At 48.2% G+C, this 22,723-nt stretch overlaps 1 protein-coding gene across 3 annotated transcripts in view; it reads left to right on the top strand.

Annotated features, from left to right (window-relative positions):
* Positions 1–22,723, top strand: part of KAZN (kazrin, periplakin interacting protein) — a 635,662-nt gene that overhangs the window by 408,958 nt on the left and 203,981 nt on the right. The window contains exon 1 of one of the 3 annotated variants that reach the window (XM_069078464.1): positions 5,517–6,226. The exons of 1 other annotated variant lie outside the window; for it this stretch is intronic. In XM_069078464.1, the coding sequence (XP_068934565.1) occupies positions 5,971–6,226 (256 nt within the window). In that variant the 5' untranslated portion in view covers positions 5,517–5,970. Of the gene's footprint in view, positions 1–5,516; positions 6,227–6,464; positions 6,744–22,723 lie in introns of those variants that run through there. One more of the 3 variants, XM_069078463.1, reaches the window with a different exon arrangement.

Here is a 22,723-nt window from a genome sequence, read left to right as displayed (position 1 = left end):
TTCCTGTTATACCCTGGCATTGACATCGTACAGTGAAGGCCTCTGGGCTCCTCTTAATCAAAAACACACAAGGAAGAAGCCCCTCCTCCTACCCCTGCCCAACACCAGGCAAATGGTTTCCAGAATAAGAGGGAGATGCCAAAGCCTGGGCCCCTGCTAATGGGTCTGTGAGCAGGGGGAGAAGCCTGAATGTCTGGGCATTCTGGGGCAGAATGGAGGAAAGCAGGCAGATGAGGAGCCCCGAAAGTCTGAGGTCAAGCGCCAGCACTGCTATTTGCTGCCTGTGTGACTTTGGATAAGATGCAGTCCATCTCCTGGCCTCAATTTCCCTTCTTCAAAGAGAGTAATTTGGACTAAGGGACCTTTGAGGTCCCACCAAGCTCCAATCCTATGAATCCCAGCTTGGCTACTTTCATACCTGGTGTGACCTTGGACAAGTCACTTCTCTGTGCTTCCATTTCTTCTTCTATATACAAGAAGGAGGTTCAACTAGTTGATCTCTGAGGACCCTTTCAGCTTTGATCTGTGATCTTGTGACCTCTATTTCAGTCATTTTCAGTCATATGTCTGATTCTTTGTGATCCCATTGGGGGTTTTCTTAACAAAGACACTGGAATGATTTGCCATTTCCTTCTCCAGCTCATTTGACAGATAAGGAAACTGAGGCCACTAGGGTGAAGTGATTTGCCCAGGGTCACACAGCTAATAAACATCTGAGGCCAGACTTGAGTCTTCCTGACTCCAGGCCCAAAACTCTATCTACTGGGCCACCTAGCTCCCTTTATGACTGCTAAGGCTCCTTCTCATTCTAAGTCCTGGGACGTAAAGGATTCCCACACACTGAGAAAAGCTCAAACCACCAAGGTCAGACCATGATGGATGTGTGTGATAACCAAACTCCCTGGGTCAGCTGGAAAATGTAGGGAGAATGTGGAATGTGGGCAGTTGCTGAAGGCCAGGGATGGAGGAGATTGAAGACCATTCTAAAGTTCTTGAAAGACTGAGTTTATTGAACAGTATTAGGAGAGGCAGCAGGCTGAACTTGGGATCACAGGACCTGAGTTCCAGTTCTGAATCAGTCACTTACTACCTGTGTGACCTTGGACAAGTCACTTAACTGCTCTGTGCCTCAGTTTCCCCATCTGTAAAATAAGGAGATTGGCCTCTGAATCCTATTTCTGTCCTCTGTTCAATTCAACCTGCTTTTCTGACACAGGAAGAGAAATTGGGTTGGGGCAGAGTGAAATTGGTAAAATTAGTCTTACCTAAGGGCCTTCTCCCATTAGAATGTAAGTCCCTTGACAATCCCAACTGTCTTCCTTGCTTTTTGTATCCCTGACACTTAGCACAGTGACTGGCATACAGTAAGCAATTAATAAATGCTTCACTCATCCGTCTCTTCTGTCCCTCATTATGGATCTTGGGATCATGGCTGTTGAGTACAAAGGGACTTCTAAAGCCATCTAGTACAAGCCCCAAGGTCACCCAGACATTGGATTCAAACCCAGTCCTCTGACACCAGAACTCTTCCCACAGGCCAAGTTTCTTCCCCTCAGAGAATCACGGGACCCTAGGGTCAAAGGGAAATCAGAGGGCAAGAGTTTTTCGGCAGTGATGGCAAGGTGGGCCTCCTCCGTGGGAAGGGAAGTAGTCCTCTTGGGCACCCTTGGTTGGAGAAGGAAGCCATTTCTCTAACAGAAAGATCCCGTTTGTTAGGATGGATTTACTTACATCTGCCTTGCTAGAACAAACACCCACTGCTCACGGTTCAGCCCTTCAGGACCAAGCAGAACAAAGCTAATTCCTTTTCCAAATAATAGCTCTCCAAAGACTGGAAGGTAACTATGAGGTCCCATCTCTGGCCCTCCCTCCAAGTGTAGGCTAAACATCCCCCACTCCTTCAAACGGCATTCAGATGGCATCCACCAGTGGGATCCCCATGGGGAACATTTTCCTACCCAAGGGAAGCTGGGAGGAGATGTAAAAGCTGGAGAATAACATTGAAGAGACACAAAGTTAAGGGGCAGGGGACCATAGCAATCCCATAGGAAGAAAAGGTGAGAGAGGCAGGGAAAGGATGAGAAGGACTGGAGGAGTCAGACCAGGAGGCCCCAGATGATCTTTGCCTCTAGTGTGAGCAAAGATCGGCTCTGGTTACAGAAAATGCTCTGGGGTACTGAGTCTATGGCTTTATCAAAGGGAGAGAATATCGGACAACTAACTATAGAACAAGAGAGGGGGCTAGGAGGGGCCTTAGAACACAGAATATCAGGGCTGGGAGGGGCCTTAGAACACAGAATATCAGGGCTGGGAGGGGCCTTAGAACAGAGAATGTTAGAGCTGGGAGGGGCCTTAAAACACAATGTTAGAGCTGGGAGGGCCCTTAAAACACAGAATATCAGGGCTGGGAGGGGCCTTAGAACAGAGAAATGTTAGGGCTGGGAGGGGCCTTAGAACACAGAATGTTAGAGCTGGGAGGGCCCTTAGAACACAAAATGTCAGGGCTGGGAGGGGCCTTAGGATAGAGAATGTCAGTGAACACAGAATGTGAGAGGAACCTTAGAGATCATTTTGTTCAATCTCTACATTTTACAAAAGAGAAAACCAAGACCCAGAGAGATGATGTTTTTGATCGACAGTTAGTGGCAGAGCTGGGCACCGGACCCAGGTCTCCTGACTTTCTATTGAAGGCTCTCGGTCAGTGGGTGTTTAAACTTATTTCCCCAGAAGCTGGAATCCTTCCTGGCCTTCAGGGGACTGACATGTCTGTCCACATATCATTAGAGGGTGCTAGGACATTGGGAGTAGCTGGACCATCTCAGCTCTGCTAGGGAATAATGGAAACGCGTCCTGTCCTCTCCTATCTGAGGGACCTTTGAACCTCTCCACTTGGGCTGGTGTTGAGTAGCGAGGACGTGTGGATGGCCCGTGGGCATTAGCTAGGAGGTTATGGAGGGAAAGCTAGGAAACCTGGATTGAAGGTATGCAGTGTGGATTCCAGTGAGGAGGCAGAACTCCTCTCCCTTTAAAGGAAAATTACTTGGGCGGGGCTTCAAGCCCTGGGAGGAAAGCTCCTGTAGAGTGTCTGCAGTGACTCCCTCCTGGGCCCTGTACTATAGAGGTCCCAGCCTAAGGCTTTGGATGGGGGCAGGGGCTGATTCTGGGACCTTCGGTGGAGGTGGGGAGGTCTGCAGGGCAGAAGGGAAGATAGGAGCTATGGGCAGAGGACTGTTTGAGCTCTGCTCATGCCAAGGAATCCAATGCAGGCAGGCTTTGGCCCCCAGCCTGACTGGGCTTTTGATCGTGAGTCGACAATGGAGGGAAATCTGATCTGCCTCATGGGGGTGCTGGGAGAGATAAGTCTGGCAAAGGCGAGGCCTCCTGAGATGGGGGCAGGCCCACACCTGCCAAGTCAGAGTTGGAGTACCCAGGTAGACACAGGGAAACCCCATCTGAGAGGCCAAATCTCTGAGCTATCCAGTGTCCTGCTCTCCCTGCTCTGGGAATGGTCTCTGGCTCGAGGCTGCAGGGAGAAAGGCTAGCGCCTGACCCCACCCAGGTTCCCACCACACCCCAATACCACAGGTGTTCCCTGCTAGGTCTGCCAGCTGCCTACCGGCTCGCTTTGTGTCCCAAGCATGAAGAGGTTGAGCTTAGGAACAGGAGTATTTGGGGAAAGTCTCTAAAGGATCTGACCAGCCTCTTGTGGAGAGGGTGGTATTCAGGGCTTTCAGTAAGGATAGGAGTGGGCAGCAGAAAGAGGTGAGAGAAGAATTGGACTTTCTGCACAATTTTCCTGTAAAGAACACAATGCAATTGAAAGCACAGTTATTCTCCCTTTTGGGGAATGAACAGACCTGTGATTGTATTAGTGTAAAGGAAGTGTCCCCACGCTCATCAGCTTTTGCCCAGCAACTTAGGGGCCTAGAGAGCCACCTGGGACACTTAAGTGACTTACTTGGGTCCCACAGCCTTAAGGTCATAGAACCATAGCTTGTGGAGCTAGAAAGCTCCACAGAAACCATAGACCAGGGATGGGGAACCTTCGGAACAAATCCCCTCAGTAAAAGGATCTGTTCTGTGAAGTTTGGGTTCAATCAAAGGGCTGTACTTGTGACCTAGAGGACCACATGTGGCCTCAAGGTCGCATAGTCCAACTCTGCCATAGTCCAACCCTCCCATTTTACAGATGAGGAAAATTGAGACCTCAGAGGTTACATATCTCACCCAAGATGCCACAGGACTTGAAACCTCGGAGGCCAGCGCTATTCATTATGCCACAGTTTCTCTTGTTAAAACAAAAAGTGATTTTGTTTGCTTTTACATCACCAGTATATTGCTTCTCTTTTCCAGATAGGCTGAGTTTCAGGAAGGTGATTTGTTTTGTACATGGGGACTTAATAAGTCTTAAGATTCAAGGGCAATGTAATCTACAGGATTTGTAGTCAGGAAGACCTAATGTCAAAGCCTGCCCCAGACACTTAACTGTGTGACCTTGGACAAGTACTTTATTTGACCCTCAGTTTCCTCATCTGGAAAATGGGGATAAGAGTAGCACCTGTCTTACAGGTTTGTTGTCAAGTGTTTTTGCAAACTTCAAAGCAATATGGGATCATAGATGGGGATCTGGAAAAGATCTTAGGGGCCATCTAGTGTAACCTCTTCAGAGTATGAAAATGTCAACTTTATTATTTTAAGACTTAGTGCTGGTAGAATATTACCTTCTAAAGTTTCTGTCTGCTTATCTGCTAAAATCCCATGATGCTGTAAGCCAAGCCTTTCATTTTACTGAGGAGAGAACCGAAGCCCATAGAGACAGCGGTGCCTTGCCCAGAGTAGTGGGTAAGAAGAGTTTCTAACCCAGATCTAGCCATGTCTCCTGAGTGACTCAGTATTTATAGACCTCACAGAGTCAGTGCCTCAGCAGGACATCTCTGAAGAACCTTCATTCTTGTTTACTGTTTAAATACAGAGACTGAGGAAGGGTGCCTCGTTACTGGGAGATTGGAGAGGAAAGGCTTGTCTTTCAGTTTCCTCATCTGTGAAATGGGGGTGGGAGAGCCTGCAACTGTAAGGTCCCTATAGGAGCTCTGGTTCTGGGATCAGAGGACCTGGGTTTACATTCCACCTCAGACTCTTACTAGCTATGTGACCCTGGGAAAGTCACTTTACTGTCTATGCTTCAGTTTCCTCGTCTGTCAAATGAGAGGCTGGAGCAGATGGTACCTGAGGTCCTTCCAAATCTAAATGTACGACTCCTGTGAAATCTGCCTGCTAGTCCTTGGGTGACCCAGGGCAAGTCACTGAACCTCTACGGGTCTCAGTTTCCTCATCTGTAAAGTCAGGGGATTGGACTACGGTGTCTTCCCGCTCTCACTCCTGGCTCGGGGTCCGGTGAGACAGTTTTCCAGCGACGCCCTCCGAGGGCAGCTCCCTAGCAGCGGGTCTGGGAGCTGGGTAATTCACTCCTGTGGGTGGGATCGGAGGGGAGGAGCCGGCAGGGGGATGGGCTGGGGGCGTGGCCACCAAAGAGCCTTCTGCCATCCCGGAAGGAGGAGGAGGAGGAGGCGGCGGCGAAGCGAGATCCCTTCTCACGTGAGAGGCCGCCGATGCCCAGAGAACCCCGTCCTGCTTACTGCAGAGCCTCGGCTCACAAAGTGACCTATTTCCGAGAGCCCGCTTGGACCCGGCTCGCTGCATCCCTGCAGCCGGGGCACCGCGGAAGGTGGGGGGCGCCGGGCGCGATGAAGTGGGACCCCTAGCTCTGCGCTTCCCGCAACCTGGGGAGATCCCGGAATCTCCGAGGCGGCTCCAAGTTGCCGGCCTCCCAACTTGGGCTCTCCGTCTGTCCCGACCGGGGGCCGATCGAGGACCTCTCTCTCCGTCTCTGCTCTCTCTGCGCCCGGCCCGGCGCTATGAAGTGAGGCCCCGCCCCCGTCCCCTTGCGGTGCCCCCAATCCCCCTGCCATCATGAGAGCGGCGGACTCCGCCACCTGGGAGAGGGTCAAATTCCTCACGGGCCAGGTAGAAGCGTGCACTTCCTGCGGGGCCGGGGAGGAGCCCGCGGGGGAGCGAGGCCGGGGAGCTAGCCCGTGGGGGCGGAGGCGGGGGACGGAGCCCCAGCCGGAGCCCGAACCCCCTCGGGCGCCCCAGCCCCGGCCCCAACCCCTCGGAGCGCAGCCAGCGGCGCCCACCATGAAATCCGACGGTGACGAGAGGAAGCCGGGTAGGTGGCGGCCCCCGGCGCCCAAGCGCTCTGGGGGACCCTTCTGGGGGCTAGGGAGGGGGAATCGGTGGCGGGTGAGGGGGCTGGGGGAAGGAGGAGAGCTGGGGCTTCCAGGCCCTGGCTATTGTCGAGGCTGCCGACCTAACCCGGCTTGCGCTTCTGGGCACTGATGGAGACAATGCCGCCCGCCGGCCGGCCGCCTGGCGGGCCACCCTGGAACCTAGCTTAGGACCACCCTTCCCCCCTGACGGAGCAGATGTTTGCGGGGAGTTAACGAGCAAAAGTTCTTGCGGCCCCGAACTTGTTGGCGTTGGCCCCGGGAGCGAGGCGATCGGCGCGATGCCCTTCTGGTGGGGAGCGGGAGGCGGCGCGACGGTGTTTACATTCGGGAGCCCAGACGAGGGCTCGCAGTTCCGGCCACTGTCCATGAGAGGCTGTCTCAGCGATCCCGGCAGCGCGGGCCAGCTCATCCCCAGGTGCGGGCTAATCCTCCACAAGTGCGTTTGGCAGGTCCCAGGTGAGAGGGGGAAGAGGGCAGGAAGGGTGACCAAAATGAACAGTCAAGGCCAAGTACAGACGCCAGCGGGGCTTAGCTTTAGGACTGGAAGGGACCTTAGAGGTCACGAAGAAAAGAGTGATAACTCCCTCCTCAACTCTGCCTTTCTTACCTGGGTGACTTTAAACAAGCCGCTTGACCCCTCTGAGCCTCAGTTTGTTTATCTGTAAAATGGACTAAGGCCCTGTCCAATTCCAAATCTATCAGATCCTGTCGTTGAACAGAGGGGGAAACTGAGATCCAGACAAAGCTGCATCTGCAAGGGACCTTACCAGCCAACTAGGCCACCCCCCTTCTTTTCCAGAAGAAAATGTCAAGGTCTAGACAGAGGAACTCTGTTGCCCAAGTTAGTAGTAGAGATGGGATTCAAATCCAGCTTCTTGGACTCTGAATTCTGGGTGAGAATCTTTGGTTTGTGGGTTGGGTTTCATCTTCACTGAACCCTACTGGAGGGGATGTGTTGAAAAGGTAGCTGGACCAGGAGGGAAGTTAAGATTACAGTAAATCCCAGCATCTACCTTTAGTTGATCCATAAATGATTCAAAAGAGTTCGTTGTCATCTGCCAACAGATAGCCGTAGTGCTGGTTTATCTGAAATACAGGAATGGGTGCATCTACTTAGCGGTTGAACTCCTTGGAGATCAAGGAACACAGGAAAAGAAATTTCAGTGGAGGAGAAACATATGTGCTACTCTAATTGTAGAATTTTTGCTAATGTGAAACATTTGCCAAAAGCACAGCAGACACATTTTAACTTTTAAAATGATCTCAGTTGAACATGCTTGCCATGCAGTTACATGGTCTGTTTCCTTCCTTTGGGTCTGATGTGATAACTTCTCTAGGTCAATTCATACCATGATTTTATATGTAGGAAGCAACTTAGGCATAGGACAAGAGAATCTCGGTGGGGGCTTTATAGAAGAATGCAGAATGCCAGAACTTGGGAGGAGTTTAGGACAGAGAATGTCCTAACTGGGAGGCATCTTACATCACAGACTGTTCCTTAGATCATAGAATGTCAGAGCTGGGAGGGTCCTTAAAACCCAGAATGTCAGAACAGGGAGGAAGGTGGGAGAAGGAACTAGAGAATGTTGGGGTGGGGGGTGGGAATCCTACTTTGGAAATTATCTAGGTCAACCCACTCCTTTGACAGATGGTAAAACTGACCCTAGAGAGGTCAAGTTACTTGCCCAAGGTCAAATAGGGAGACCCTGACACAGCTGGGACTTGACTCCAGCTCCTCTGACCCCTATGACCAGTATTTTTTTCACCCTAAAGCATAATCCATGTTTGAAGCTTTGCCTGGTATTTCCAGTGGTGAAAGATTTCCTGGCATTACCAAGGCTTTTAATTCTTTCCTTTCAAGTGAGGGAAGTTAGTTTGGAAGGCCTCAAGCCCTAACCTGTCTAGGCTGCTCTGCTCTCCAGGGATACAGGCCCTAAGACCTCTCTTCCAACTGCAGAGACTAGTCTTATCTGCCCACAGCCAAGCCAGGATTGGCCACCACATTGTTCTGTTTCTAGGAGCAACTAGAATGCTGGAACACTATTGGTGATTCTGGTGAACCCTGAATGGGATGGTTCCTATGGAAAGGCTGGCTCAGGAATGGACTTTCCCAGAGAATAGTCGCTTCTGTGCCCTGAAGAGACCTCACAGGAAACTTGCGCTGTTTGGATTTTTTTGGGAGACAGAGGGCAGCAGTGACCTGGCCTCTTGCAAATGAGCCCATCCTCCTGTAATTTTGTCTCTCTCTCCCTCCCTCCCTCCCTCTGTCTGGCAGGAATTTGTGATCCCTGTACTGACATGGAATGCTGCAGTAACCTAGAACTCCAGGCACATCTGCTGGACTTGTTTATCCTCTGTGTATGTGTGTGTGTGTGTGTGTGTCTGTGTCTATGTGTGTGATGTAGGAAAGCACCTGAGCCTGGTCCAGACCAGTTAAAACCCTTCTCTGCTCCAAGCAGGGAACAGAACAAAGGACTAGAAATATCAGCTTCCACTCCAGGGTTTTGCCTGTTTCTGCTGCTTCCACTGACTAGAAAGAGCATCGGACCAACAGAAAGAGGATATGAGATCTCTCCCCCAAACTAAAAAAAGGCACATTATTCAGATCTCTAAGAAATTGTCTATATCTTTTGTATATCTTAGTATATATTGTATATCTATATCTCCCCAATATATTTCTCCCTCCAACTCCACCCAGAGAGCAGGCCTTTCTGTAACGAATTTAAAGGAGAGAAAAAGGAAGAAGGGGGAGAAATAAGCAAAACCTGTCAATACTTAGGGAAAAAAAATATACATGTATGTCTGTGTACCCCCATCCTTCCAGAGAAGGGCATGTGCCCCATTCTTTTTTTTTTTTTTTTGCTTTTATTTGGAGGGGGGAAGGCAGGGCAGTTAGAGTTAAGTGACTTGCCTAAGGTCACAGGGCTAGTAAGTGTTAAGTGTCTGAGGCTGGATTTGAACTCAGGTCCTCCTGACTCCAGGGCCAGTGCTCTATTCACTGTGCCACCTAGCCACCCCACACACCCCATTCTTTTTTTTTTTTAAAGCAATCAGGGTTAAGTAACTTGCTCAAGTTTACACAGCCAGTTGTTTCTGGGTATGATGCTAAGTATCTGAGCCCAGACTTGATCCCCAGGTCATCCTGACACTGGGGCTGGTGCTCTTACTTGCTGAGCCACCTGGCTGCCCCTAAGCAATTGGGGTTAAGTAAAGTTGCTCAAGGTTGTTTCTGGGTGGGTAATAAGTGTCTGAGCCTGGATTCGATCCACATGTCATCCCCACACTATGGCTGGTGCTCTTACTCCCTGTGCTACCTGGCTGCCCCAGTGCACCCCATTCTTTTTTTTAAGCAATTGGGGTTAAGTAACTTGCTCAAGGTTACATGGCCAGTTATTTCTGGGTGTGGTGCTGAGTATCTGAGCCCGGATTTGATCCAGGTCATCCCGACACTGGAGCTGGTGCTCTTACTTGCTGAGCCACCTGGCCGCCCCAAGTGCACCCCATTCTTGACAAAGCTTCCCTATGCTACCCAGACTGTGTAGAATAATGGAAAGATGAGGTTGGAAAGCTTGGGTTTAAATGCCTTTGGTACCAGTGTGGTGTCTTGAGCAAACCTTTAACTGCCCTGTACCTTGGCTCCCCCATGCATAAAATAGAGATGATGTGATACCCGTCTCACCTGGCTCTCATGGTGGTATAACAAGAGTGCTTTGTAAACCTTGAAATGCTACAGAAATGGGAGGTATGATTATGTAACCATGGGCAAGTTAATTCCTGCTCTGGTACCTCAGTTTCCCCCATCTCCCCTGCAGTAAAGTGGAAACAGGCCTGGATTTTTTGAAAAGTATTTTTAAAAAAATATATCCTGCTGTGTTCCAGGTACTACGCAGAGAAAGAAACTGAGAGTTTTGCCTTCTGACTTTGAGCAGTTCACTTCAGTAAACCTTGTTTTGTTCATTTACTATGTGAAGGGTTGTGTTTTAACTGCTGGGGAGATAGGAATTGTTTGTGATCAGAGAGAATTTTGGAGCTCTGGTTCATGGAGGGCTAACAATAGGGATAATGGCAGATTCGAGGGCATGCTCATGCTCATGTATGTATGTGGGGAAGTAAAGGTGCAGATCCTAGGAGTAGTGGAAGTTAATTACCTAGCCAACCTGTTGTTTGAGGGGACATTGACACAAACATGGGTGTCCCCAAGGTGGAGGTTATCTTGCTAGCAGATTAGGCGGAGGTATCTACCCACCTGGGGTCAGGTAGATAGGTTCCCCTCTCTGAGTCTCAGTCTCTAATCTCTGCAATGACCTGCAGCCTTTTGTGGTGATGAATATACTAGCATATCTCTACACCCTCAGAGTTCTGTCATTAAGTGCCTGTAAATAGAAGGTGCTATTATGTAAATACTCATATAGAATGTAGCCGGACAGGAATGTGTGTTTCTGTTGTATATAAGGAGATGCCAGTGGTGCATTTGTAACAACAAAATCTTAATGACATGGTCCATTTGTGGGACACCTATCTCCAAGGCACCAACACCAAGGTACCATTAGCCCTCATGACAGACAGTCCTTGGGGGCGGAAAGAAATTGGTTCTTGTAATTGACACTTTGCAAATGGCTGTACTGAAGCAACTTTATGCCATAAGGCGGCTATAATGCCTTTACCATAATGACTTGGACATACCATTAAGTGATAGAAACACACACACACTCACTTTACAACTGTGAGAATGGGTAAGTGATTTGCCCAAGCTGCAGAGGAATATTCTGGATAGGAACTCAGGTCCTGGGATTCTGAACAGTTTCCACTAGACTATCACTAATTTCCTCCCTCAACACATGAGGATCCCAAGCTTCCCTGGCTAAAACCTAAGCTTCATTTCACTTGTCAGAGTTGCTTAGAGGCGGGAGTCCTACCTGGAGTAGAAGTAGGTTGGACTAAATAAATGGCCTCTGGGGTCCTTTCCAGTTGAGAGCCTACAATAAAAAAAAAAAAGAGGTGGGGGTGGGGCCAGTTGTGTTTCAGGTTACAGATGGACAGTCTTAAGTGTGTACTGGCAACCAGGAAATATTAAAAAACCCAGAGGAAAAGCCTCTGGCAAGTTTGGATGGGCAGGGAGTGGGCGGGCCGCAATCTGAATGGGAGAAGGTAGTTCTCATGTTGACGATATAATCATAGTGGTGACTGACATTTATATAGCTCTATACAAAGCTTATCTCATTTTATCATGTGATATAAGTATTATAAGTGTTATTAGCCCATTTTACAGATAGGAAAACTAGTTTGAAAAAAGTTCCGTGACCAGCTCATAATACATTAAAGTATTAACACCAAGACATAACAGAATCCATTTTTCCTCCAATCAAGCCAACTGTTTAGCCTGGATTTGGAGTCCTGAGATCTGCTGGTTTTACTACCCTGCCTCCTGACCAAGTCACTTCCTTTTTGCCTCCTTTGTACAGAGACCAAAGAACCTCCCTCCCCTTACCCTCACCCCACTTTTTGCTTCCTCCCGTCCCCCACAACTCCCACAATGGCCAGGCACTGGGGCTCTCTGGCCATAGGGATGGTGAGCCATATGGCTCTCTGGCTGCTGCTGGATATGGCCAGGAGTTTTCCTTGGGGAGATCAACAGAAACTATTTTGGGTGGGAATTATGGCTGAAGTAAACATTCAGCCCAGCTACAAGGAGGCTTTACTCTAGGAGCCCAGCAGATGAAATTCCCAAGAGTTCCTTCCCTGGTTTGTGGAGATGAAAGGCATTCCAAGTTGGGTGAAGGGGGCTGGGGAAATGAGGGACGTTTGGAGATTTGAGGCTGGATGGCTGTGTTAGGAAGGCGGTATTTTCCCACACCTTCCTGGCAGGCACAGCTAAGGTATGTATGTCTCAGGAAGTAGTGTCAGACTGACCAAAGAGGCCAATTTGAGAGGACCCAAACTGGCCTGGGCTGTGTGGCCAGACAAGATGATACGTCTCCGGGCAGTAACAATATAATAATGGCTGCAAGCTAGTTAGCATCCCAGCCATGATCTCATTTCATAATGTATGTAATACACAGTCCAGGTACAAAATTGTCAACATTCTGCATTCTGTGTGCCCTCCTAGCCCCCACATCCTATATACTCAATTACTTTCCTTTGTGGAATAAAAGAATCCACAAGGGCAAGGACATTGTTTTGATTTGTCTTTGTATCACCCCTTTCCCCCATCTTACATCTAGTAGGTGCATAATAAATGCTTATTGCATAGAGAGGAGGGAGGAGGCAAACTGGGGAGAATCTTATAAAACAGTTGGTCCTTGGTGATGGAAGTAAAGGTGGGAAAGTGCTTGTCTGAGATGCTGAAAAGGGGATTTTTGTTCCAGGATGGATTGGACCACATGGATGGGGTTCACCAGAACTGGGGTGCAAATCCCACCTCTGAGGCTGACGACCTTGGGCAACCACTTACCTCTCTCCTGGCCCCAGTGTCCTCACCTGTAAAATGAGGGTAGAGCACAAGGTGGTACCATAGAGAGAATTCTGGGCCACTAGTCAAGAAGACTTTGAATCTTCCTGAGTTCAAATCCAGCCTCTAACACTTACTAGCTGTGTGACCCTGGGCTAGTCACTTGATCCTGTTTGCCTCAGTTTCCTATAAAATGAGCTGGAGAAAGAAATGAAATGGCAAACCAGTTCAGTATCTTTGCCAACAAAATCCCCAAAGTGGTCAGGAAGTATTGGACACCCCTGAAATAACTGGACAACAACAATAAAATGAGGGGGCTGGTTGGGATGATCTTGGAAGTCCCTTCTATATCTATGAGCATATACTCATACATAGGTACCCACATATGTATATTTACATACACACGCATATAAACAAATATACATACACACATCTATATATACCCTGGATCTATTTTGTATGTATATATCCGTTTACGTGTTGTTCATCTCCTTTAGAACGTTAACTCCTTGAGGGCCACGATTGTATTTTGCCTTTCTTTGTACCCCTAGCCCTCAGCACACCAGGTACCTCAAACATAGATAGGGGAGTGGAGAGTCAGAAAGATCTGGGTTGGAATCTTGCCTCACAGCCACCTCCGAGGTGTTGGATGGAATTGGGTGAGTCACTCCAACTCTCAGCCTTAGTCTTGTCATCTGTTCAGTGGGAATTAGGGTAGCCGCTTCCTCAGGAGTGAGGTGCAAATGCATGAATGGATGGAAAGGATTCGAAGCATGAAAGCACTACATAAATACTAGTTGTTCTTATTGTTGTGGTATTGCTAACAATCAGTTTTCGTCTACGGCCTGAGCTTCTGACCCCTCTGAAGGCCCTTCCAATCCTGAGATTCCTTCCGAGGTTCCCAAAAGACACAGCTGCCCAGTAAACCTCCCTTATTTGCCCCAGAAAAGCTTGGGAAGTCACCTAGCTGGTCATTTCCTAATAGATATGGAATCTTTAAAGGGAAATTTCCACTGCGATGGTTCCCCTAGAGAAGTCTGCTCCCTGGAGACTTTCCCTTGGTGGCGCAAACAGAAATAAATAGACCCACCCCCAAGGCCAAACCAGTTGGTTTTAAATTTTTTTTAACTTGCTTTTTTTCTTGCACAAATAGGTGCCCTTTTCCTCCTTTTATGCAGTTTAAGAGGTGCCTTATCTTAATGCCTTTAGTAACTTGTCAGTTTTCTATTAGCCCTTCTGAAAAGGCAGTGGGAATGAGATTGCATCTCCAATTTCTGGGAATTAAGGAGGCTGGGAGAAAGCTGCCCATTAGGACCAGAGGAGGGGGTGTTCTGTACTCAGAAAGCTCTCCCCCGTCTGGTGGTAGGAAGCTGTGGTGTTTGCAGTCTCCCTGAGGTCTGTAGTGAGTGTAACCAGTTTTGGAAAAGACAGCACATGGACCTTCTCATCAACAGAGTGGGAGTGGACTGGGATCTGTGTTAGTTACGCACAAGGACTAAGGCAGTGTAGTATAATGGAGAGAACTCTGAACCTGGAATTAGAGTCCAGGCTCTTCTGCTATACCCCTTTATTTTATAGATAAAGAAACAGGCCCAGAGGAGTTAAGTGACTTGCCTAGAATCATACAGGTATTAAATATCTTGGCAGGATTTGAACCTGGATGTTCCTGACTTCCCAAGTCTAGTGCTCTATCTGCGATGCCTCTTAACTGTCTGGGTGACTTTGGGCAAGAGACTTCTCCCTTCCTGGGCCTGTAGTTTCCTCATCTGTAAAGTGACGGCATTGGATTAAAGATGCCTCAGGTCCCTTTTATCTCTAAAGCCAGCAGTACTAGGAGACTAGGGACCAGAGTCTTGTCCAAACACTTCCAGGTCACAGAGATGGCTAAGTAGTGAGGCTAAGATTCAAAGCCAAATGTCTTAACTACGAAGTCCAGTGTACATTCTACCCTACCAGCCTCCTTCTCAGTAAAGCTAAGAGCTTTGTCTGGCAGTTATCAAAAGGTGATGGTAGGAAAAAAACTTCCTTAGAATGATAGCTGTCCCAGGGTAGAATGGCTTTCCTTAGGAGATAGGTTCTTTAAACTAAGGCTGGAATGACCACTCATAAAGTCTGATTAAAGGAGGCATGATGTGGTTGAGGGAAGCCTGGCTGCAGAGTCTGAGTACCTGGATTCAAATCCTACTTTTGATCTTTGTGAGCCAGGGGGAGGTCACAACCTCCCTGGGGCTCAGTTTCCTCCATTGTAAAATGGGTGTTGGATTAGATTTTTTAAAAATAAACATTTATTAAGCACCTCCTGTATGCCAGGCACCATGCTAAGTGTTGGACTAGATGGCATCTGAGGTTCCTTTCAGTCTGGATCTGTGACCCCATAAATTAATGATTGAAAAAAAGCATTTATTAAGCACTTATGTGCCTCACTGTCCTAAATGCCCAATATAAAAAAAGCAAAGCAGTCCTTGCCCTCAAGGAACAGGAGGAAACTATGTAGAGTGGTGAGTGATGATGGAGGAGGGAGTTACTTTGTACTGGGGAGTCCTGTATATGATGAATGGGACAAAAGGGCAGCCAGTCTCTGTCCTCTGATTTAGGGGGAGGTTGGACTAGATGAATGAGGTCCCATCTGACCTCGTAAGGGCCAGTGATTCTGTGAAGGACAAGCTCCCAGGTGGTCAGAGCTGCCCAGAAAGGGAACAGAGCTACCCCAGGAGAAGGACAGAGCTCCTAATCACTAAAAGTATGTAAGTAGAGTCTGTATACCCATTTGTCAGACACAGTTGAGGAAACTGAGGTTCAGAGAGATCATATTTTGCCCAAGGTCAGATAGGTATTAAGAGGCAGAGATGGAATCTGAACCCAGGTCTTTTATTTACAAAGCTAGCATTCGTTTCTCTGTCCACGTGGGACTGGTCCAGATGGCCCCTGAGGTCCTCTCCTCCCCAGCCCTGAGATCCCATGACCCTTCCTGTCTGAAGTCACCTCTGTTCTAGTCTTCGCCTTCAAAGACGGCGCTGTGGCCACCATTGGCATGCATGTTTCGTCGGCGTTCCCAGTCCATCAGTCTCCTTGGCCTTCTGTCAGCTGCAAGCATATTTGAATCATCTGTAGTAATTTTTCCAAACTGACATTCATTGTTTATCTCGGGGCAGGCATGGTAATTATCCTTTTTAACTTCCTCCCCATCTCTTTCCTCAGCCAGATTGTTTATGTTTGTAGAAGATGTCTGCTCATTGCCTGCCCGAGCCCTCTGCACCTCCTTCCCCACGTTGGCCTCCTGTCTCCCGTTTGGCTCTGAGGACAACTTTTCCTGATTATCATTTCTCCAATTATAATAATTCCTACCTTCCTCCAGCAAAATTTCTCCTGCGTTCTGGAGAGCCAAATGAGAATTCCTTGGGGGTGTTGTAGCTCTTTCCAGTCTTAAGCACCAAGCAGCTGCTCTCCCCAGAACATAACTCTTACAAAGTCTTCTCGAAGTGAATGGCAGCCCTCCCTTGGCTCTGCTGGCCCCAGATGCTTGTGACTGACTTGGGTTTTTAACTTCCATGAGGTCCCTCTTCCAAGCAGTTTGGGCTACCGCCCATAGCCCTAGCTAAAAGAGGCCTTAGAACTTTTTCAATCCAATCTATAAGTTGTTATGAAAAGAGATCTAGGGTCAGAGGACCTGAGTTCAAGTCCCAGTTCCTCTGTGACTAACTTGGGCAAGTCACATCCTCTTTAGACATCAGTTTCTTCATCTGTAAAGTGTGTGTGTGTGTGTGTGTGTGTGTGTGTGTGTGTGTGTGTGTTGAACTAGATGACCTTTAAGGCCCTTTCTAACTGTACAGAAGGAAACTGCTTGCAGAAAGTTGAAGGGATTTGCCCAGGGTCCCACAGCTAGTGAAAGACAAAGCCAGCACTCAAATCTGTGCCTTCCCACTCCAGGTCCAGTTTTTCACTCTGCCCTGTGCTCCTTTCCACAAGGAAGTTTGGTTATCTGACCTTTCGCTCAAAACCTTAACAGTGTCACCATTGAGGATTGGTGAAAAGCTTCCAGTTGGGCCATATGAAGATGGGTTGAAGGAACTAGGGGATGTTTAGTCTGGAGAAGAGAAGACCCAGGGGAGACAGGATAGCTGCCCTCAAGTATTTGAAAGGTTATGATGGAGGGGGGATTCAGTTTGTTCCCTTTGGCCATAGAGAACAGAACTAGGAGTAATGGGGAATGTGGCCGGAAGACAGACTTCAGGTCATTGTAAGGTGGGGGTGAGGAAAATGCTAAAGAAAAGGCCTTAAACATATTTCTGTGAGATGATGATGATGATAATTATTGTTTGTGTTATGGTTATTAGCTAGGTGTGGTAGTGGATTGAGTGCTGGACTTGGAGTTGGGAAGGCCCAGATTCAAATCATGCCTCAGAATGACCCTGGGCAAATTATTTAACCTGTCATCCTCAGTTTGCTCTCCCATAAAATGGAAACAATGACAGGGTTGTTGTGAAGATGAGATGAGATAATGCATGTAACGTGCTTTGCAAACCTTAAAACATTTTATAAATGTTAATTACTATCATCCTTGTTTCATTCAGCCTTTTGGGGACTCCAGCTCTCCTAGGGCAGCGTCTAACCCAGGCCTCCTTCTCCCTGGGACCTCCTTGGCCTTGTATTGTCCTCTCCTTCCCCAGCTTCCTGGCACATACAGGTAGAGAATCTCATCAACCAGGCCCTGCTGAGGTTTTAATAGGGGTTGCTGAGTTAGTGTGACTTTTCCTCTTAAGAAATGTATTGATGTTTTGGGGGGAAGTGGTGGAGGGAGGTCTTCAGGAGACTTTTATTGAGTACCTTCTGTATAAGGTCATCAGTTGGCCAAGATACACACATGTGAGAAACATGCTTGTGGGGATCCCAGGACTTTCCAGGCAGGGTCAGGGTATTAGCCTGCACAAGCTTCCGCCATCCACTGCTTCCCTGAGTGCCCTTAGGAAGGTCCATGTGATACACCCCTTAACACAGCAAAGCCTTTCTCACTGAAAGAACTCAGAAAGAGAGTGGGCAGAGGAAGGTGTTTATTCTGCTTCCAGCAAGGAAGCGGGTGTGGTGCTCACTAGGGACAGCCACACAGATTCAGAAGCGGGAGTGAGGTTATGCAGTTCTGTCCTTCCTCTTAGAGTTAGGGTTCATCTAGATTCATCACTTTCTTTTCCTACATCCCCTCTTTACACACATAGGAATGGTAGTGAGGATACCTGTGACCGGGGTACCTCTAGGGTCCGAGCCCCCACTTTTCCAGTTCCCCCAGGGGCTAGGATGGCCATTGTCTTGGTAAAATAAGATAAGGAGCCTCCCCCACAGCTATTGATCATCTCCCAACAACTTTTGTGGGACCAAAACAAGATACTGTGATATCACCTCTTACAAAACATGAATATTGCAATCCCCCAAAATGGAGGAGTTTATGGGCCAGGTCATATTCTGATTATTGGTACTAGAGTTTGGCAGATAAGCCACCCTGTGACTTTAGGCAAGTCATGTAACTTCTCTGGGCCCCAGTTTCCTCATTTGTTAGGAGGTCGGCCCAGTTTATTCCTGAGTTTTTAGATCCTATGGTGTCTATAAAGGGTATAAGATGCCTTTTGCTTTAACCCCAAAGAGGGACTCCTGAGGTTTTAATAGGGGCTGCTGGGTTAGTGTGACTTTTCCTCTTAAGAAATGTATTGATGTTTTGGGGGGAGGTGGTGGAGGGAGGTCTTCAGGAGCCCCAGAAAACTTTTGTTGAGTAACTTCTGTATACAGTGATCAGTTGATATATCAGTTCCGTATACAGTGATCAGATGCAGTAGGACCAGTAGGAATTATAGTTTATTGCTGCTACTACTACTACTAGTACTAGTATCCCAACAGCCCTTTGAGATATGGGTGCTAATATTATCCTTGTTCCATAGATAAGGAAAGCTCAGACTGAGGGAAATGAGCTGACTTTCCCAGTGTCTCACAGCTGGTAAGCATAGCATTAAGGATTCACATTCATTCCTTGATCCAGACCCATCCGTCTCTGCACTAGCTGCCCAGCCAGGGCAACCCCATTTCCTTGCCCCTTGGATGAGACCACTTCTCTGTGGAAGGTACTTGTCCCGGTCTCTGTAAGGCCACACTGCTTCCGTCCAGGGCTCAGTAGTTTGGGAAGCCCAAGAGGCCTTCTGACTGACAGCTTCTCCCTTTTTGATTTCAGCAGTGTCAGAATCATCCAGAACACCCCAGGGCCAGGCTATGCTTCTTATCTATTTTACCCAAAAAAAAAAAAAAAAAGCCCGGCATGCCTCCTGACTTAGAGGTGCATATATTTTCCCAAGGCCGCATTGCACCAAATCCCTTGGACCAGGCGGGACTGCCAAAATAAGTCACTGCTTCTGGGGAGACTGACAGGACCTCTCTCTCTCTTCCCCTCCTGCTCCTGTAGCCGATGCTTTGTATTCCTGGCTATTATTTAGAGCTGGGGTGGACCTTAGAAAGCCTCCCTCCTCCAATTCAGTCCAAATTTGGGTCAAGAAGATGTAGATTTCCAGTCCTGGCTCTGCTGTTGACTAGCTGTATGATGAATTGGAGTAAATCACTTTCCATCTCTGGGCCTCAGCTTCCCCATCTGTCCAATGCACAGGTTCAATTCCATGGTCACTGAATCTAAGGTCCTCCAGCCCCTTTACTTTATAGGGGAAAAAACCGAAGCCTAGAAATGTTCAGTGACTCACCCAAAGCCATTCAGTAAGAATAAGCTCATAAAATCCATCTAAGGAAACTTTAGAGTCATAGAATGGGGAAGAACTCAAGGGGGTCCTTATAAATCAGCTAGCCTGAATGGATAATCCTTCCAGACTCTTAACAGGCTCTTCCCCACCAGACTTTCCATTGCTTCTCACTCCCATATGCTTAACATGTGTGTGTTCTAATTACCCACATTTGTGTCTGTCCCTTTACTAGAGATGTAGGGAGGCAGCGAGGTCAAGAAGAAAAGATGCTGCTCTGGAATCAGCAGTCCTGGGTTCAAATTCTGCCTTTGATTCTGGTTTTGGATAAGTAACTTGACCACTCTGGGCCTCAGTTTTCCCCATCTGTTAAATGAATGGGTTGAACCAGAGGGTCTGTGTGTTCTCTCTGGGCTAGAAATCTGTGATTCTGTGAGAAGTATGTACCGTAAACTGCCTGAGGATAGGAATTGGATGTTATCTAAACTTGTTATCCCCTCCCCCCTCCAGCCCTGACCCCAACACTGAGTACAGTAGCTAGAATTGCTTAATAAATTTGTCTAATTCAATCAGTCAGTCCATGAACATTCATTAAGTTCCTACGTGTGCTAAACTCTGGATTAAATTGTTAGCTGGCCTGAGGTGCATTCTGTCAGTCCATAAACATTTATTAAGTGCCTACTGTGTACTGAGTCATGGATTAGACTATTGGCTGGTCTGAGATAGGAACACAGGATAACTGGGCCGCAGCCTCTGATCCCAGCCCTGGATGGTTCTCAAAGGTTGGCAGAGACTGAGCATTCCTACTTCCCTCCTAGCAGTCTGATGTGGCCGTTAGATCATGCCTTCCCATCCTGGCCACTTAATGCAATGAAATGTAGTGACTCAGGGGTGGCCTGATTGCCCCCCCAGCCCCCAATCACATGTTTGAACAGCCTTTCAGTTCTCATAAGGTAGGGTGATTCTCCTGCTTCTTTTGTACTGGGCTCTGTCATTTATTCCTGCTCATTACTCACTCTTCTGCAGGTAAACAAGTGAAGGCTGGCCTCTCGAGCTTCCTCGAGCTCCCCAGGGTCACTGGTGTCTCTTCAGGCTGCGTTCTGGATGCCTGTCTTTCCCTTCTTCATTACCACCCGCCTGTGTACAGATGCTGCTGTGGGAAGCAGAAGCCCTAGGTTTCTATCTTGGCTCTGCTATGTGCTACCTTGGGCCAGTGGCTTGCTCTGTGGGCCTCAGTGTCCTCACTGTGAAATGACAGTGTTGGATCCGATGGTTGTGAAGGCCCCTTCTGGCTCCAGATCTGTGATCTGGGTTGTTATTCTCATCAAAAAAATGTTTGTGGCTTAAGACACCCTCCTGGGGGCTATACTTGAAATCCTTTGGAGACCTGGGACCCTCCCACTGGGGGGCCTCCCATATCAGACAGACACTGATCTGGGCCCACATGTGAAAACCAAGCAGGTAGAAACATGAAACCGAGACCGGAATGGACAAAGCTCTCGAAGCTCCCACATTCCATGAGCATCCCATACAAATACCCATTTGGTATCTAAAAGCTTGGCTCCCATCTACCCTTCCAGACTTATTTCCCCTTTCTTACCTTCATACTTTCTGTGTCCTAGCAAAGCTGGTTAATTTGTCCTTGTACACAACAGTTCTATCTCCCATCGCTGTGCCTTTGCATGACACTGTCTTTCCTGCCTGGAATGCCCTCCTCCACTCCTCGAGTCAGCCTCTTTGAATTCCAGAGCACAGCTCAGGTGCCCCAGAGGCCTTCCCTGATCTCCACTCCTCCCATCTCCCACCCCCCAGCTGCTGACACCTTCTGAAATGACTTTGCATTTAGTCCTCATATATTTTGCATCTCCTCCTACGTGCACATGTTGCTTTATCCAGTAGAATACAAAGGAAGGGAAAATGTTTTCTTCCATACTTGATTGGGTATTGGGGCAACAGATAGAGTGCTGGATTTCAAGTCAGGAGACCTGGGTTTGAATCCTGGCTCTGACACTTATGTAACTTCAGTGTGACCTTGGACAAGTCTCCTTTCCTGGCTTCTATTCTGCCATCAGAAAAATTAAGGTTTATGTTAGACTGTCTTGTTATGTGGTAGGAAGAATGCTGGACTCACATGCGTGGGACCTGAGTTCGAATCCCTTTGTGACCTTGGGCAAGTGGCTTAGCCTCCTCAAGTCTATTTCTTTAGCTGTAAAAGGAGGGGTGTCCCAGATAGCTGTCTCTTTCAGCCCTATCTTGTGTTCTCTAAGGTCCCTCCCAATCTTAGGGCTTGTGATCCTACATGTATTTTAAGGGTAATTTGAAAGGGAGGAGACAAGATGCCTCCCCCAGGGCATCCTGGGAGCCAAGTGTTGAAGGGGACACTGCATAGCAGAAAGAAGACAATTTAAGTCCTGGATTCCTGCTATTCTAGCAGTGTGACTCGGAGCTCCTCTGTAAAATGGGGCAGTTACCCCGGTTCTGCCTCCCTCTTCATTAACTGCTATGAATAAAACACTATAAAGCCTCTTAAGGACTAGATTTGGGAACCACTGTTTCATTTATTTTATTTTTTTGCTTTTTGGAGGGCAATTGGGGTTAAGTGACTTGCCCAAGGTCACATGGCAAGTTTTTGTGTTGTGTCTGAGGCCGGATTTGAACTCAGGTCTTCCTAACTCCAGGGTGGGTGCTCTATTCAATGCACCACCTAACCACCTTTTTTTTTTTTTGATGGGCAGTTGAGGTTATGTGATTTGCCCAAGGTCATGTGGCTAGTAAGTGTTAAGTGTCTGAGGTCAAATTTGAACTCAGGTCCTCCTGACTTCAGGGCTGGTGCTGTATTCACTGTGCCACCTAGCCTCCCCCACTGTTTCATTTTTGAGGAGGAACTGGAGAGATTACAGGGAGAAGGAGAAGGAAGCAGGCTCTGTAGGGCCATAAATCAGAGGAGATCTGGCAAAGCTGCTTTTCCCAGTATCACCCTGAAGGTGTCCACTGCGCTCCCTCCCTTTCTTCTCTGTCTTTGGACAGCCCGATCGGTTCTCTTGAGGAGGGAGCCTGGCTCTTCCTGCTCCTGCTCCACTGCCCAGGACTCCTTCCCCATTTCCTGGATTAACTTGCCAGCCAAGCTCAGTGACAGCTCTGACCTTGGTTTCTAGGAGACTGATCAGCGTCCTGTGGACTGGGGCCTTTGGACGGAAATGTTCGGCTGGCAGCCGGATGGGCCAACGTCTTCTGTGGTCTTCGGACCAAGGCCTGTCCCAGCTTCC

This window comes from Petaurus breviceps, unplaced genomic scaffold (assembly GCF_028583685.1).
Source record: "Petaurus breviceps papuanus isolate PSGF00001 unplaced genomic scaffold, PetGlider_PUasm1.0 91041, whole genome shotgun sequence".
NCBI lineage: Eukaryota > Metazoa > Chordata > Mammalia > Diprotodontia > Petauridae > Petaurus > Petaurus breviceps.
Note: the sequence above shows the minus strand (reverse complement) of the source record. Positions and strands in the feature narration are given on the sequence as shown.